Source organism: Cydia strobilella, chromosome 10, assembly GCF_947568885.1.
Source record: "Cydia strobilella chromosome 10, ilCydStro3.1, whole genome shotgun sequence".
Classification (NCBI taxonomy): Eukaryota; Metazoa; Arthropoda; class Insecta; order Lepidoptera; family Tortricidae; genus Cydia; species Cydia strobilella.
The window spans coordinates 14,794,003-14,810,938 of record NC_086050.1 but is presented as its reverse complement, the minus strand read 5'-3'; the positions used below and the strand labels follow the sequence as shown (position 1 = coordinate 14,810,938).

Here is a 16,936-nt window from a genome sequence, read left to right as displayed (position 1 = left end):
ATATGCAACCGAATTGAGAACCTCCTCCTTTTGAAATCTTGAAGTCGGTAAAAATATGTTACAATCTGGTCGAATTATTTTATCCAGACATCGTTCAAACCGGTAAATAACCAGAATTCATAGCATTGACAATGAAAACATCTTGTTATTGATTATAAATCACTAATCAATATCATAAAGGTGAGGTGGGCATGATTATATCCGTACACGGCGGGAAGAGGTTGATAAGTGGCGGGAAAAAATTTAAGAAATTTGAACCTTATGTAATTTAAGTTTAAGTTCAAATTTCTTCAAAAAAATATCTCGAGTTATTAACTTCTTCCCGCCGTGTACCGATATGTTGCTAATATGGAAATTACGCGAAACTGCGTAGGGGGCGCCATTACCACAATCTGAGGGTCTATCGCGAAACAAGAAAATCGAAATTTCGTTATCTAACATCTCTGTCACTCTTGCATATTCGACCGATAAATAGACAGGTAGCGAAATTTCGGATTCGCGTTTCCCGGCAGGTCCTCTGTAAACAAACCGCCTTGATGCATCAATGTCATATTTTATTATCTCTGAAAACTTTTCAAAAACCTGTTAAAGGCACAGTATGTATAAGTTACTCTATGGTTTACTAAAGGGGCTAGTGCTGCACTCTGGTGGCACAACATTGCAGTAATACCCCCTATACAGAACATGGAGACTGTATAAAGGAGCCAAATCTCTATGTATGAAAAGTGTCCATCAAAAAACAGTAATTAGGCGGCGCCACCATACACCGAAATACTACCAAAAACAACCTACGTAATTTGGTCGGGTTATTTGTTGCCTTATATGGTTCATGTTATACTCATGTCCCAGAGCCTAACTAGCGCCACCGGAAAGATTAGGAACTATTATTTAAAGCTTAACGCGGTCACTTTTACAACAATTCTGCCATAAGAGATTGCGATCCTTTCTATACCATCCATAATACAGAACTTAAACTAGGTCACATTGCTATTATATGACTACACGATTACATAAAGTGCGCTCGATAGAGAATCTAATTGGATGTTTGGATTGCAATATCTGGGGACACGGTAGTGCCCCCGCCAAGACGAGCAAAGCGAAGCGCAAGGGCACTACCTACTTTTTCTCGAAGCGCTTCGTCGTTTTTTTTTTTGAACCCTCATAATTTGGGTTTGGATTATACCAGATAACAAAATTCTCGGGATATGATGTCAATAATGGATTTATTAAGCATAAAAATGTTCAATTTCATAGCTCTTATACTTTAGATTTTATTCATATCTAAAAAAAAAACAATTTCGCCACTGACTCACTCACTCACTGAAAATCATCAAAATCCTTAGGGTACTTCCTGAAGTCCTTCTTCTTCCTCGGTCCCTCATTGCTGAGGATCGCGACCATGTATGCTCCGTCTCCATAGTGTGCGGTCATAAGCCATATGGGTCACGCACTGCATGTTGCCGCCAACCACCCCCTTCACACCATCAGACCATCTCGTGGGTGCTTTTTCTCGCCCGCGCTTGCCATCCATTTGACCCAAGATAATCTGCCTTTCTAGGTTATGCTTCTTAGACCGCATGATATGTCAAAAAAGTCCTAAAGTCCTAGGAAGTTGAAATTTGATATGTAAAATAGTATTCCCAAAAAAATCAAAAACTAGAATTTTTTTGCCCCCTTAGGGCTGGAATGAAAGGGGGTGGAATTTTGTATGGGGAATTAATAACCGCTAAACCGATTTAGTTTAAATTTGGTATGTACATACATAGTTTTGTTATGGGGAATGATATATAATAGTTTCAACCCCCAAATCACCCCGTAAGGTGGAAAAGGGGGTGGAAAAGGGCGTTAAGGGGGGAAAAGGGGGTTGAATTTTGTATGGGGAATCAGTAAAAAGACGGCAGATTGTATAAAAGATGCCCCCAGATACGTATTTCAGGATTTTTAATAGTAAATTACCCCGAAACCTTTAAATTAGGAGAATGAAGATTGTCATAAGTAACTTACAAAAAGAAGTGAAATCCCAACAGAAACATTTTCGTGTAAAATGATGCCAAGACGAAACCATAAGGCTCGCAGTGTCAAAGCCACATATTTTGACTAAGGTGTATAGTTTGTTAAATTAGGGCTTGTAGAGTTAGATTAGAAGCTTCGCTCTACAAGAGTTCTGACAACTTTTTGACAGTGCGAGCCTTAATGAGGCACAAACGGCACAGTATGTATATAAGTTACTCTATGGTTTACTAAAGGGGCTGCACTCTGGTGGCAGAACATTGCAGTAATACCCCCTATACAGAACTTACACTCATATTAGTACCTACGTGCTACATCAGATAACATTAAATCAATGATATATTTTCTATTTTAATATACTTACCTATACTATAACATATTAATATACTTCTGTCAATATTTACCCACACGTGACGATTTCAAGAACCTGTTCATGAAATCGTGTTCTTGGAGCGTCAATTAGGGTAGGTAACCTAGTGGTTACCTACCCTAATTCGCGCTCCGAATTCGAAGTAAAAACAATTTCAAATTTCAATATAAACAAATCATATTTCGAGACAAAAGTGCATTTTGCTGGAATGTGCTAATAACGAGTAAGACTGGGGTGAATTTTAATTAAATGCGTAGGACATTAATGAGATGAAAGTGAACTCAGCTCCTTAATCGTGATTTGTTTGTCCAATATAATTGCGAGGGGTCAGGTTTCTATTGGAATTTATATGCGTTTTACGACGAGATCGCTTATTTGAAATAAAAGAGCAAATCGATGTTAATGTTTGTATACCTAAGTATATGTCTTTTTCTCTATTAGGTACGCAAAAAGGAATAGCATCCATACACGGTGGCTAAAAACTAAGTGCATTCCCGTTGCCAGGGAGGTTTTGGGATTATACTGAGCAACTTTTACTTTGGGACCAACCCCGAAAGCGCGAAAAAAAAATTTGGCTGTTTCATACATTTCGGCTGGTCCATGTTCAATGGGAGGGTAAATCATTTTTTCGCGATTTCGTGGTTGGTCCCATAGTAAAAGTTGCTCAGTATAATCCCAAAACCTCCCTGGTAACGGGAATGCACTTATTTTTTAGCCACCCTGTATAATTTATAACCTGAAAAAGGACACAAGATATATGTTTAACCCGAAATGCATCCCCTAATGTAAAATGGGGGTTGCAATTGAGTACGAGTACTTACAGAATACAGGACTTAAAGGAAAGGAGATGGAATGGGGGACAGTTTGACGGCCTAGGTATAGACGACTCGAGATCATAGTGTCAACATTGGGTATAATGGTTATTTACGATACAAGTGCGAAATTCGCAACGAGTGGCGAATTTTAAAACCCGACCGAAGGGAGTTATTTCCACATGTATTGTACAACGTTTTACAGTACATAATATATGGCCCTTTAAGTTTTCGACGTAGTTACGTGTGCTTATTACAGCACAGGGTGTCGTAACGGAGCACCAGATGTACTGTAAAACTGATTATAGGTTTCTGCTTTACCTGGAAATCTATGTAAATACCAGTGATGTGGCGTCAGTAGAACTACTCAAAGGTAGAATTTACATATACATTGAATAAACATAAACATTGAAATATACAAATAGTCAATATTAAATTTTAAAGATGTTACCTTTATAAACATAAACACAGACATGTTTATTTAATTCAGTAAATAGAAAAGCAAGTCACTGAACTTCAGTTCGATTTTCACAGTTCAAATTGTTTCTATCATATTTTACTTGAAACATTGCTGCGTATTGTCTAGCCAAAACAAAAGACTGATAGAAATGGAAAACGATCGAAAACATACAAAAGTTTTAGAGCTATCATTTACAAGTTGAAAAATGTATAAAAACGTTGAAAAATGTTCACCGTGAATTTATTTCCAAAAATATTTCACGATTAACCCATCAATTGCGCAATAGCCAAAAGCGGATATTTATGTAAATAAATGAAAAACTACGCCCGAATATACTGATGTCGCAAAGGAAAAAGCAAACCTATTATATCTTCCAAAGAGGATATATCTTTGTATCTTCTTACTTCTTAAAGGAACAGATTAGAATAGTCGCTGATGATGCAAGAATGCTTTTTCTTTCTTTCTTTCTTTCAAGACAAAGGAAGCAAAAACATTACACTCCTTTTTTTGGGCAGTCGTGTAAAAAAGGGTTTTGCCAAAACGGTCGTTTCGCGTGTTAGCTTTAGAAACATTTTACGTAAAGCTATACCTACAATTGTTTTGACAAAATGTAACAATATAACAAAATAATATAATTGAGTCGCATATTTACTCTACAAAATATAAGTATTATGCAAACGATATTTACCACAGTAAATCGGGCTCTTTCGTCCCAATCGCACAGTCAACTAGTAAACAAAATATAAGTATTAAGCAAACGATATTTACCATACTAAATCGGGCTCTTTCGTCCCAATTGCTCAGTCAACTAGTAAACAAAATATAAGTATTAAGCAAACGATATTTACCATACTAAATCGGGCTCTTTCGTCCCAATCGCACAGTCAACTAGTAAACAAAATATAAGTATTAAGCAAACGATATTTACCACAGTAAATCGGGCTCTTTCGTCCCAATCGCACAGTCAACTAGTAAACAAAATATAAGTATTAAGCAAACGATATTTACCATACTAAATCGGGCTCTTTCGTCCCAATCGCACAGTCAACTAGTAAACAAAATATAAGTATTAAGCAAACGATATTTACCATACTAAATCGGGCTCTTTCGTCCCAATCGCACAGTCAACTAGTAAACAAAATATAAGTATTAAGCAAACGATATTTACCATACTAAATCGGGCTCTTTCGTCTCAATCGCACAGTCAACTAGTAAACAAAATATAAGTATTAAGCAAACGATATTTACCATACTAAATCGGGCTCTTTCGTCCCAATCGCATAGGCAACTAGGAAACATAATACCTAGTCGGCTCATAAGTTCTGTCATATACATAGTATCAAATAAAATCAAAAGTTTAAGTTTATTCCGTATAATTTGTACAGCGTTTGAAAGCTTATAAACTAGAGAATCTAAATGTATAACATTTATTCAAAATGACCGCCATAATTATCTACACAGGCTTGAAGTCTTCGTGGCCAGTCGTCAATGGATTCACGCACCACTTTCATGTCGATATTGGCCACTGCCGTAGCAAGAGATTTTTTCAGCGAGTCTAGATTTGCATGAGGTTTTGAGCACACCTTTTCCTCTAAATACTGCCATATTTTATAGTCTAAAGGATTAAGATCTGGGCTAGAGGAGGGCCAATCTTCATGCCGTATAAAGTCGATTTTATTGGAGGCGAGCCAGGCTTGTGTAGACTTTGCCTTATGGGCTGGAGCAGAGTCCTGCTGGAAAACCCAATGCTGGTTTAGAAACATCGTATGGGATAGTGGTTTCACAATATTAGTCAACACCGTGTCTTGGTACACTTTGGCACTAGTTTTTACTCCTTTCTCACAAAAATGCATACTAGTGACGCCCGCATAAGAAACTCCCAGCCAAACCATCACAGATGAAGGGTGATGACCTCTTTGAATACGGGGAATGCTATTAGACGCTTCTTTACTATTGCGAGCGTACACTCTATCATTTTGTTTATTACAGTTTTCTTCTATGTCAAAAATTTTCTCGTCCGAAAACAGTATACAACGGTGCTTATTTTTAGCGTACTTCTTCAATAAAGCTTTAGATCTTTTAAGCCTTAAAGCTTTAAGCCGACCATTGAGAAGATGGCCAGTTTTTCGTTTATAAGCACGAAGTCTCAGGTCTTGATTAAGCACTCTTTTCACCGTGTTTTTGCTCAAACCCATCTGGAGGGCCATAACTTTTTGTTTCCTAGCGGGATTTCTGGCAATGCGTGCCCTAATTGCTTGTACAACCGCTGGAGTCCTAGCTGTACGCGGACGACCGCTTCTTTTCTTGTCATTTAAACAAGAGACCTCACTGTATCTTTCTATGGTACGATACACAAATCTTAGAGAGAATTTTCAATTTTCAAGTAGCTTAAAAATTTTAGTCGGCGAGTGACCACAACGATATAGTGCAATTATTGCGGTACGGCTATCTTTAAGCGTCCACTCCATGTTGAAGAAAACAGAAAATTGCAAAATTATACTACTTAAATATTTAATAAAGATTCGAAATTCAAATGCAGAACGGTTTTTGTTTTAGGAGTTCCAAATTTAAATTTTAAAGGCCAGTGACAGAACTTATGAGCCGACTAGGTATAATTTTTAAGAAAAAAAAACCGACTTCAATGGGGGATGCCGCTGAAAGCATTCTTAGATTCCAGACAATGAAATGAAAAAGACAGCACCTTGTGCCTAATTATGTAGAAAAGGAGGTAAACCGACCCACTTTTCTAGTAGCATTTCGTTTTTGTAAGGGTCGCAGTTCTAACCTAACCTAACCTACTTTTCTGGTAGCATTTCGTTTCTGTAAGGGTCACAGCTCTAACATAACCTAACCTACTTTTCTGATAGCAGTTCTGTTCTGTGAGAATCGCAGTTCAAAACACACCCACCCACCAAACCCACTTTTCTAGTAGCATTTCCGGGTCCGGGTCTGGGTCCGGATCCGAGTCCGGGTCCGTGTCCGGCTGTCCGGGTCCAGGTTTGGGTCAGAGTTCGGTCCGGGTCCGGGTCCGAGTTGGGGTCCATGTTCAGACCCGGGTCCGGGTCCGAGTCCGGGTCCAAGTTTGGGTTTGGGTCCATAAGGAAGAGAACAAATCGCCAAACGTGAACTATGTGTCATTGAATAGTTCCATTCTGATCATCATCAGCAGTTCCACTTCATCAAATGTCACTTTTTTAAATGTAAATGCAGGATTTGTTGATGAAAATACAAAAATCACTATATGTATGCCTTTCACATTTGAGGAGTTCCCTCGGTTCCTCGTGGGTCTCATCATCAGAACTCGAGCTTGACAAAAATATGTCTTAAAAACTTAAGTTGCTTAACAAACATAAAGAAGTGGACAAATCGCCAAACGTAAACTATGCGTCATTAAAGAGTTCCATTCTGATCATCATCAGCAGTTCCACTTCATCAAATGTCACTTTTTAAAATGGAAATGCTGGATTTGTTGATATAAATACAAAAATCGCTATATGTATGCCTTTCACATTTGAGGAGTTCCCTCGATTCCTCATGGAGCCCATTATCAGAACTCGAGCTTGACAAAAATGTTTCTTGAAAACCTAACTTGCTTAACAAACATAACGAAGAGGACAAATCGCCAAACGTGAACTATGCGTCATTGAAGAGTTCCGTTCTGATCATCATCAGCAGTTCCACTTCATCAAATGTCACTTTTTGAAATGGAAGTGCTGGATTTGTTTATAAAAATACAAAAATCACTATATGTATGCCCTTCATATTTAAGGAGTTCCCTCGATTCCTCATGGATCCCATCATCAGAACTCGAGCTTGACAAAAATGTTTCTTGAAAACCTAACTTGCTTAACAAACATAACGAAGAGGACAAATCGCCAAACGTGAACTATGCGTCATTGAAGAGTTCCGTTCTGATCATCATCAGCAGTTCCACTTCATCAAATGTCACTTTTTTAAATGTAAGTGCTTGATTTGTTGATGAAAATACTAAAATCACTATATGTATGCCTTTAACATTTGAGGAGTTCCCTCGATTCCTCATGGATCCCATCATCAGAACTGCTTTTTGACAAAATCGGGACCAATCTGTATGTATATACTTACAATCAAAAAAAGAATTTTCAAAATCGGTCCAGAAATGACGGAGTTATGGAGTAACAAACATTAAAAAAAAAAAAAAAAAAAACAACCGAATTGAGAACCTCCTCCTTTCAAATCTTGAAGTCGGTTAAAAATATAAGTATTATGCAAACGATATTTACCACAGTAAATCGGGCTCTTTCGTCCCAATCGCAGTCAACTAGTAATTATGAAGTAATCTAAAGGTTAAATCTCAAACTTCGCTAAGGCTTTCAGACCGGCGGGAGCTATAGATTCTACAAGTTCTACATCTAAACTTTAAAAACAAATGACATGTTGAAGGTCGTATCAAAACCAATTCAAAACCGTAACAAGTTGTGAAATCTGAATCGGACTCATGCGGTGTAACGAGTGTGACGACTGAGTGGGTAAGTGTGAGATCGAGGTGAAAATCGTCCGTCAAAAAGGAAGCAATGTATAGAAAATCACGTGGATTTTCGCATTCGTCATTGTAACACATGTTACACATGCCTCCTTGGCTACGATCGTTCATACCTGCCATCCTAGTGTAAATAAGTGGCTTAGAACGTAGGTAAAAAATGTCATTTGATTAACCACTAGCTTGTTTTTCGTACCTCTTTGGTGGCAAACAAGCATTTAGTGAAAGTTTATAATATCGTCAAAAGGGCCTCATCAAATAAGGCCTAGTTCCCCGTCTGGATTCCTAAGGTCAAAATCAACACAAGTTACTTAAAAAGAGGCACCAACACTTACACCGTATAACTATAGTTGGTCAAACCAAATTGTCAGTAAATAAGAACAAAAAAAACTATACTCATCCTTTTCTTTTGGGTGCTAGTACTAGTGTAAGACAAAGATTATAGTATGATTCTCTGTTTCTGTCTGTCTATGTTTGAAATGAGACAGTCCTTTGACGAACTATAATACTTAAACCGAATAAAGTTTTTTTTTTTTATCGGCGCTAACGTTAACTTAGGTAGCTAAACCGATTCCAGGCGTTTGTAACATATTAAGTAACTAGGAAAGAGCTAAGATAAGAAAGAATGCGTTCTAAGGCTCAATTTACACTAGAGAGCCTTCAATGAAGCATTAAATGTCTCGAGAATACATAGACTACAGTAGACCGAGCACATGATTGGCGCGACAGTATCTCGCCGCGAGATAGACTACCCGTCTTTTACTAACTGTATGAATTAAAGAGGGACGGGTAGTCTATGTCGCGGCAGGATACTCTCGCGCCAATCATGTGCTAGCCCGGCAGGGGGTCAGAAGGCGCGCCTCATATAAGGCGTCTTCTAGTTATGATAGTAATATAGCGGTTTATGAGATACACCCCGCCGAGGGGTCAGCGCATGGGTCAAACGGCGTTAGAGCGTTTTCACATTGTCCGATCCGATATCGGTAAAGTAAAATGTAAGATATATGTGTTTCTCTGTATTTATTTATGCGTTTAATAAATCATTAGTGCTTAAAAACGATAAATAACGCAAAAGCGCACTTAATGCCATTGGCACTCTTCTGCAACTGTTTTTGTCATAGACGCCTTCCGACGTCCGATACCGGAAAGGCGCTTCCGATAAATTTAGCCATGTCGGAACCCCTCGTCAGCTGTCGGACCGATAATATTTATTTGTGTGCGTATTGTTTGTTGTAGTGTACGTGACCGCTAAAGACGGTGCCCGGCCGCGCCCCCGCGGCCTGACTACGCCGATGTAGGATCCTACATCCGATATCGAATCGGACAATGTGAAAATGCTCTTACGGTTTATATTGCGATGCTGCTCTAAATTCTGTACATATTGCTATAAAGAAGGCTATGAAATGCAGTTTTTTTATGAGTCGCAGAGTTTATCACATAAAGTTGTTGATAAATATATAAGTAGCCTTGTAGCAAGGTGCTTCAAAAATACACGAGTCTATTTCTGAGCCATTAACGAGCGTGTTCTCATATTTTTAAAGAACCTATCCAGATTTTAGCTTATAATACACAATTTAAATATTATTTCTAGTCTTAGTACCCGCTTGTACAATACTGCATTTTTAGGGTTCCGTAGCCAAATGGCAAAAAACGGAACCCTTATAGATTCGTCATGTCTGTCTGTCCGTCCGTCCGTATGTATACTTTTCTCTGAAACTTAAGAAATATACTGTTGAAACTTGGTAAGTAGATGTATATTCTGTGAACCGCATCAAGATTTTCACACAAAAATAAAAAATAAACAATAAATTTTTGGGGGCTCCCCATACTTGGAACTGAAACTGAATTTTTTTTTTCATCAAACCCTATATGAATAGTTTGCGCGAGAGACACTTCCAAAGTGGTAAAATGTGTGTGTGTGTGTGTCCCCTGTAACTTATAAAATATGAGAATGATAAAACTAAAAAAAAAATGACGTACATTACCATGCAAACTTCCACCGAAAATTAGTTTGAACGAGATCTAAGTAAAACTATGAAAACGGATTATATCGCGTATATTGAATTTATAATACATCCCGACGTTTCGAACTCTTTACAGCGTTCGTGGTCAACGGGTGACTGAGGAAAAATTACAAAATGCAAAAATACCCACATACTAAAATAATGAACAATCATAGACTACAAACTTTAAGGCTGGTTGTACATGCAAAATCGGTTCATAAGGCTAGTTATACACTATAATTATTTTTCAAGTAAAGATATATATATATACGCGATAAAAAAAAACATTAATTAAATTATTAGCGGATACTACAACCTACAAACATGTAAAGACGGACCCGACTATGAAAGTATTGAAAACCACTAAAGAACTAATTAGTGATTACTCGGACAGCCTTGATCTGAATGTTGCAAGTTTAGTTCCTGACTGCCCCGTGCCTCCAAAGTTGTATGGGTTGCCAAAAATACACAAACCTAGTGCCCCACTACGTCCCATAGTGAGCCAGATAGATGCTCCCACATATAAATTGGCTCAGTACCTCGCGGGAGCCCTCTCAGCATTACGTGGTAACACTAGCACGCATACAAAGGATTCTTACCATTTCATCGGTGAGATTAAAGACCTAACATTGACTGATGATGAGATCATGGTCAGTTTTGACGTCCAGTCGCTATTTACAAGCCTACCGGTACAAGACTGCATTGAAATTGTCAAGAAGAGGTTATGTGAGCAGAACATGTCAGAGGAATATGCTAAGCTGTTGGAACATTGCCTTACATCTGGCTACTTGCTATGGAATGGTGAATTCTACCTTCAAGTCGACGGCGTGGCCATGGGGTCTCCGGTGTCTCCAGTAGTCGCTGACATCTTTATGGAGGACTTCGAGGAGAGGGCACTCTCATTGGCTCCTGTGCGACCGAAGATATTTAAAAGATACGTAGATGACACTTTTACTATACTTCCAAAAAGTAGTGTTTCAACTTTCTTGGATCACCTAAATTCCATCCATAGCAAAATTAAATTTACTATGGAGTTGGAAAAAGACTGTTCTCTCCCCTTCTTAGATGTATTGGTAAAAAGAAATCCTGATAACTGAGAGGTTTTTTAAATAATAAATCAGAGGTTTTTAATACTTGAATACTTATTTATTTTATATGAAACACATTATTTCGTGTACATTGAAAAAAGCGGAGACAGAATGACAGGCAGATTCTACAGGATTCTTTCAGAGGATTCTTTCAATAGGTTGCGTTCAGAAACTAACTACAAATACTACAATTATCAAAGTAAAATGTTTTTAACGTTTTACAGACTATTATTTAACATTCCCCCTTAATTGTAGATTAGTTCACAAACATTTTTAAACTTAACAGGCTCTAATGGCTTGGTTAGAATGTCAGCACAGTTATATGAAGTAGGTACATACTCTACACATAAATTACCTCTTACAACATTTTCATGAATGAATTTATAACGAACATCTATATGTTTAGAGCGTCTGTTCAACACTCCATTCTCTATCAGTTTTATAGCACTTTGATTGTCCACTTTTAAATTCACATGCACTTTTATTTGTAACATTTCTTCTATTAAGCTTTTTAGATACAGCACTTCTTTACTGCATTCTGCAGCAGCTATATATTCAGCTTCGCAGCTTGAGAGTGCGACTATAGGTTGTTTCCTTGCACACCATTGCAAGGGACCTCCGCAGTACATAATAATGTATCCGGTAGTGCTTCTTCTTGATTCCAGGTCTCCAGCAAAGTCGGAGTCGCTGTAGGCTTCTAATTTGGTAAGGTCTGAGTTTGTGTCATAGCCGATATCTATATTCTTACTTCCTTGTATGTATCTTAGGGTTCTCTTTACGTTTTTCACATCAGTGTTGGTAGGTTTTTCCATGTTACGACTTTCAATATTAACCGAGAATGCCAGATCCGGTCGAGTCTTGCTACTTAGATACATTAAAGAACCTATAGCTTCACGGTAGGGAAATCTCACATCTTCTGTATCTTCTTTGTCTTTTTCCTTCAGATCTTTTACTAATGGTGTCGGACATGGTTTAGAGTTTTCCATCTTAAATTTTTCCACTATGCTTTTGGCATATTTTTCTTGTCCAATTCTTATTTGTTTTTCTGTTCTAACTATCTCCATTCCTAGAAAGGAAGTAGGACCTTCTACATAAGTCATTTCAAAGTCTTCTTCAAGTTTCTTCAACAATGAGAGCATCTCTTCTTTATTTTCTCCTATCAGCAATCCGTCGTCTACATATATTCCAAGGATAACATCTCCATTTTCTGTTTTGAAAATACAGTGATCTGTGTTAAGTGGGCATAATCCCTTCTTCTTTAGGGTCATTGAGAACTTTTGGTTCCACTTCAGTGGAGATTGTTTTAGTCCATATAGGCTTCTTTTCAGTTTACATATTTTTCCTTCTTCTTTTTCATAGCCTTCCGGTATCTGCATGTACAGATCTTCAGTTATCTCTCCGTAGAGGAAAGCAGTTTTTATATCCAGTTTCATGATATGGTATTGCTTATTTGCAGCAATAGCTAGCATAGTTCTGATAGAACTGTTATTAATCACAGGACTGAAAGTTTCTCCATAGTCAATGCCAGGTTTTTGTTCACATCCTCTCACCACCAATCGAGCTTTGTACTTTCCATCACTTTTTTGTTTCAGGACCCATCTGTTGCTCAAGATTTTTCTTGTTCCAGCTTCAGCTCTATCAACAAGTTCCCATACTCTGTTGTCTTTCAATGATTGTTTTTCAGAGTTGATGTCTTTTATCCATTCTTCTTTTTCAGAACCGGTTGTGGCTTCGCTGTAGGTAAGGTAAGTGAAATAGTCGTTTAGTTTTGCTGGCTGTTTTCTTATTCTTCCTGACCTTCGAATTGTTTCAGGTGTTTCTTCTTCGTCAATGGTTTCTTCTCTTTTCTGGAGGTTTTGAGTTTTGCTTCTTTCTTCTTTGTTTGGCATTTCTTCTCTTCTTTCTTGGTTTAGAGTTTCTTTTCTTTCTTCTTGTATTAGGTTTTCTTCGTTTCTTTCTTCTTCTCTTCTATCTTGGTTTAGAGTTTCTTTTCTTTCTTCTTGTCTTAGGTTTTCTTCGTTTCTTTCTTCTTCACTTCTATCTTGGTTTAGAGTTTCTTTTCTTTCTTCTTGTCTTGGGTTTTCTTCGTTTCTTTCTTCTTCTCTTCTGTTCTGGTTTATTACTTCCAGTTCTACCACAGGTTGTTGTTTTATATTTTTAGGTTGGAAAGATCTTTGTATTAGATTTGAGAAAATTACATCTCTTCGCTCTACGATACGTCGCTTTTCTTCATCCCAGTAGGGGAGTATCCGACCATAAGGAATTTCTCAGATCTTTTGTCTAATTTACTCAGGTTTCCAAGTATTTTACTGTGAGCTTGACTTCCGAAGTAGCTCAGATTCTTCAGATCCGGTCTTTTACCAGTCCATAGCTCTGAGGGTGTAACCTCTTTTCCATCTGTAGGTAGTCTGTTGATTATATATGTCGCGGTTCTTGTCGCTTCACCCCATAGATATTTAGGTACGTTATTCTCATACAGCAATGCTCTTACTTTTTCCAGAATTGTACGGTTTAATCTTTCACTCTTCCCATTAAGTTGAGGTGTATATGGGATTGTGTAATCCAGTAATATTCCCTTTTGTTTGCACCATTCTTTTATGTTATTAGAAGTGTATTCTCCACCATTATCACATCTTATCATTTTTACTTTCTCGCTGTGGGTTCTTTCCGCTTCTTGTATATATTCTTTCAGGTATTCAAACGCTTCATTTTTACTTTTCAGCAGGTATATTTTTGCAAAATGGCTATAGTCATCCATCACAGTGAGTATATATTTCTTTCCATCCCAGGTGTTGGGTGTTATGGGACCACATATGTCTGTATGTATAATTTCCAATTTTCTTTCAGCTCTTTTTCTCTGGGTATTAAATGGTAAACGGGTTTGTTTGGCTTCTAGGCAAACTTCACAGTTGATGAGTTGATCTATGTCGTTTTTAGTTATATTTATGCCATCTACTTTGTCTAGCATTTTTTTCATTGTTTCTTTGCCCGCATGACCAAGTTTTATATGCCAGTTTAATGCTGTATCATTTTTATGTGTTAATAAAGATGTCTCTTCTTTTTTAATTTGCAGTTTTATGAAGTACAGGCCATTTTTATTTTTCTCACCGGTTAACACTTCTTCATTGTTTTTAGAAATTATTACTTTGTTTTTAGTGAACAATACTTGTCCATCTTTTTCGGTGATTTCATTTACAGAGATCAGGTTTTCTGGTAGTTCAGGAACATATAGTACTTCTGTCAGGTTTACATTCTCCGAATTAATTACACCTTTTCCAGTGGATATTATCTTCTCATTTTCTTTAGCAATTTGGATGCTGGTTTCTTCTTTTTTAATCTCGGATAACATATTTTTGTTTTTAGTCATGTGTGAAGTACAACCTGAATCAACGACGAACTCTTCGACGTCAAGGTTCCTTGTTTTATTAAATGTTGTTAGAAATGCTACCTTTTCCTTAGTCTTATTTTTCTTAAAGAAACAGTCTTTTTCTTCGTGATTTGTTTTTTTACAGATGCTGCATTTCTTTTTGTAAAAACAGTCTTTTTCTAGATGATTTGTTTTTTTACAGATTTTACACGCCTTAGTTTTGTTTTTAAATGCTTTGAAAGCCACTTTTTCGGATGAAGACGAATCAAGCTCGCTTTTGTTCAGTCTCTTTTCTTCACTCAGTATTCTGGCTTGTAGATTTTCTAGAGTTTTATCGGCAAAAGAAGTGCTTTCCCACGCAGTTATTAAGTTGTTATATTCGATAGGTAAACTTGATATGATTTTTGAGATAATCATTTTTTCTTCGATTTTTTCACCGAGCCCTCGTAGTTTAAATGACAGATTTTCTAAATTACCCAAGTGTTCTGTCATTGAAGTGCCCTTTTTATAATGGCATTGAAAGAAATTCTGCATTAATTTGCACCTTTGTTGTTCATCAGATTTTTCGAATAGGAAACATAGTTTCTTATACATGTGGTAGGCACTTTCACATGTCATAATTAAGGTTAAGTGTTTTTTATCAATAGTTTGCATAATAATGCGTTGAGCTTGCGCATCTTTCAGGCTTTGTTGGGACGAACCGGCACTTTCGACGGCGTTTGTCGATGCGCACACAATTTCGTACAAACCGTAGCTTTTAAATAGGATTTCGACTTGAAATTTCCATATCGGGAACGATTCGGCGTCCTCCAGGCGTTGAATGTTGGCTAATTCCGCTGCCGTAATTGGTATCTCCATCGTTTTTCTTTATTTTAGCTTCTCTCAACACTGCCACATTTGTCACAGAGAAATCGTATTACTGTTGTACTTGTTTTTACTTGTTTTACTCGTGAAGAACCACGGACCTCTGCTACCATGAGAGGTTTTTTAAATAATAAATCAGAGGTTTTTAATACTTGAATACTTATTTATTTTATATGAAACACATTATTTCGTGTACATTGAAAAAAGCGGAGACAGAATGACAGGCAGATTCTACAGGATTCTTTCAGAGGATTCTTTCAATAGGTTGCGTTCAGAAACTAACTACAAATACTACAATTATCAAAGTAAAATGTTTTTAACGTTTTACAGACTATTATTTAACAATAACACCCTAGGTCGCACTGTGTATAGGAAACCTACTCATACTGATAGGTACTTAAATGGCAAATCGCATCACCATCCCAGTCAACTTGTTACAGTAGGCAAATCTTTGTTTCAGAGAGCCCAGAGGATATGTGATGACCAGCATCTGGCCGCGGAGCTCCAGCATGCCAGGCGCGCGCTCCAGGCAAACGAGCTCAGGATACCGCGGGTCAACCAGAGGTCCCACATTAAGATCCCCACAGTTGAGCGCAGGCCTGCCATTCTGCCTTTTGTCAGGGGGGTCACGGACAGGATCAGCCACATCTTGAAGCGTGCTTCTATAAAAACATATTTCAAGCCAATGAAGAAGATGTCACAATTCCTGAGGCCTGTAAAATGCAATACCCCTCTGCAGACTGCAGGAGTGTACAGGCTGGACTGTGAGTGTGGCCTATCATATGTCGGGCAGACGAAACGGAGCATTTCCACTCGGGTGAAGGAACACATAGCTGATGTCAAGCACCGTCGACCTAGGTCTGCTGTCTGTGAGCATGTCATGGATAAAGCCAATCACTCAATCAAGTTTGATAAGCCTCTGGTTCTTGCCAAGGAGAAGCGTTACATACCCAGAATGCTGCGCGAGGCCATTGAGATTAAGAAATATCCAAACTTTAATAGGGAAGATGGCTTTTCTCTACCACCAGCTTGGGATCCTGTAGTCCACCTGATAAAGGAGCAAGCGAGACATAGACTGTGAGACCGTAGTGTTGGATGATGCTGGACATTCTGATGTTTTGAAAAGATGTGTCCCGCCGAGTTTGTTGCCGGTCCCATATTGGGATACCCTCCTACAATTTAGGAGGGAATTAAATCTTCTCGGGTCCGTGGTGTAGGGTTGGAGCCGGCATAGTTTTTTTTTATCGCGTATATATATATATATCTTTACTTGAAAAATAATTATAGTGTATAACTAGCCTTATGAACCGATTTTGCATGTACAACCAGCCTTAAAGTTTGTAGTCTATGATTGTTCATTATTTTAGTATGTGGGTATTTTTGCATTTTGTAATTTTTCCTCAGTCACCCGTTGACCACGAACGCTGTAAAGAGTTCGAAACG

At 37.8% G+C, this 16,936-nt stretch overlaps 1 protein-coding gene across 1 annotated transcript in view; it reads left to right on the top strand.

Annotated features, from left to right (window-relative positions):
• The window catches only part of LOC134744954 (uncharacterized), a 62,399-nt gene extending 45,463 nt beyond the window's left edge, over positions 1-16,936 (top strand). Inside the window, exons 3-4 of the mRNA XM_063678901.1 lie at positions 11,187-11,263; positions 15,838-16,936. Coding sequence (XP_063534971.1) covers positions 11,187-11,263; positions 15,838-16,574 — 814 coding nt within the window. The 3' untranslated portion in view covers positions 16,575-16,936. The remainder of the gene's footprint in view (positions 1-11,186; positions 11,264-15,837) is intronic.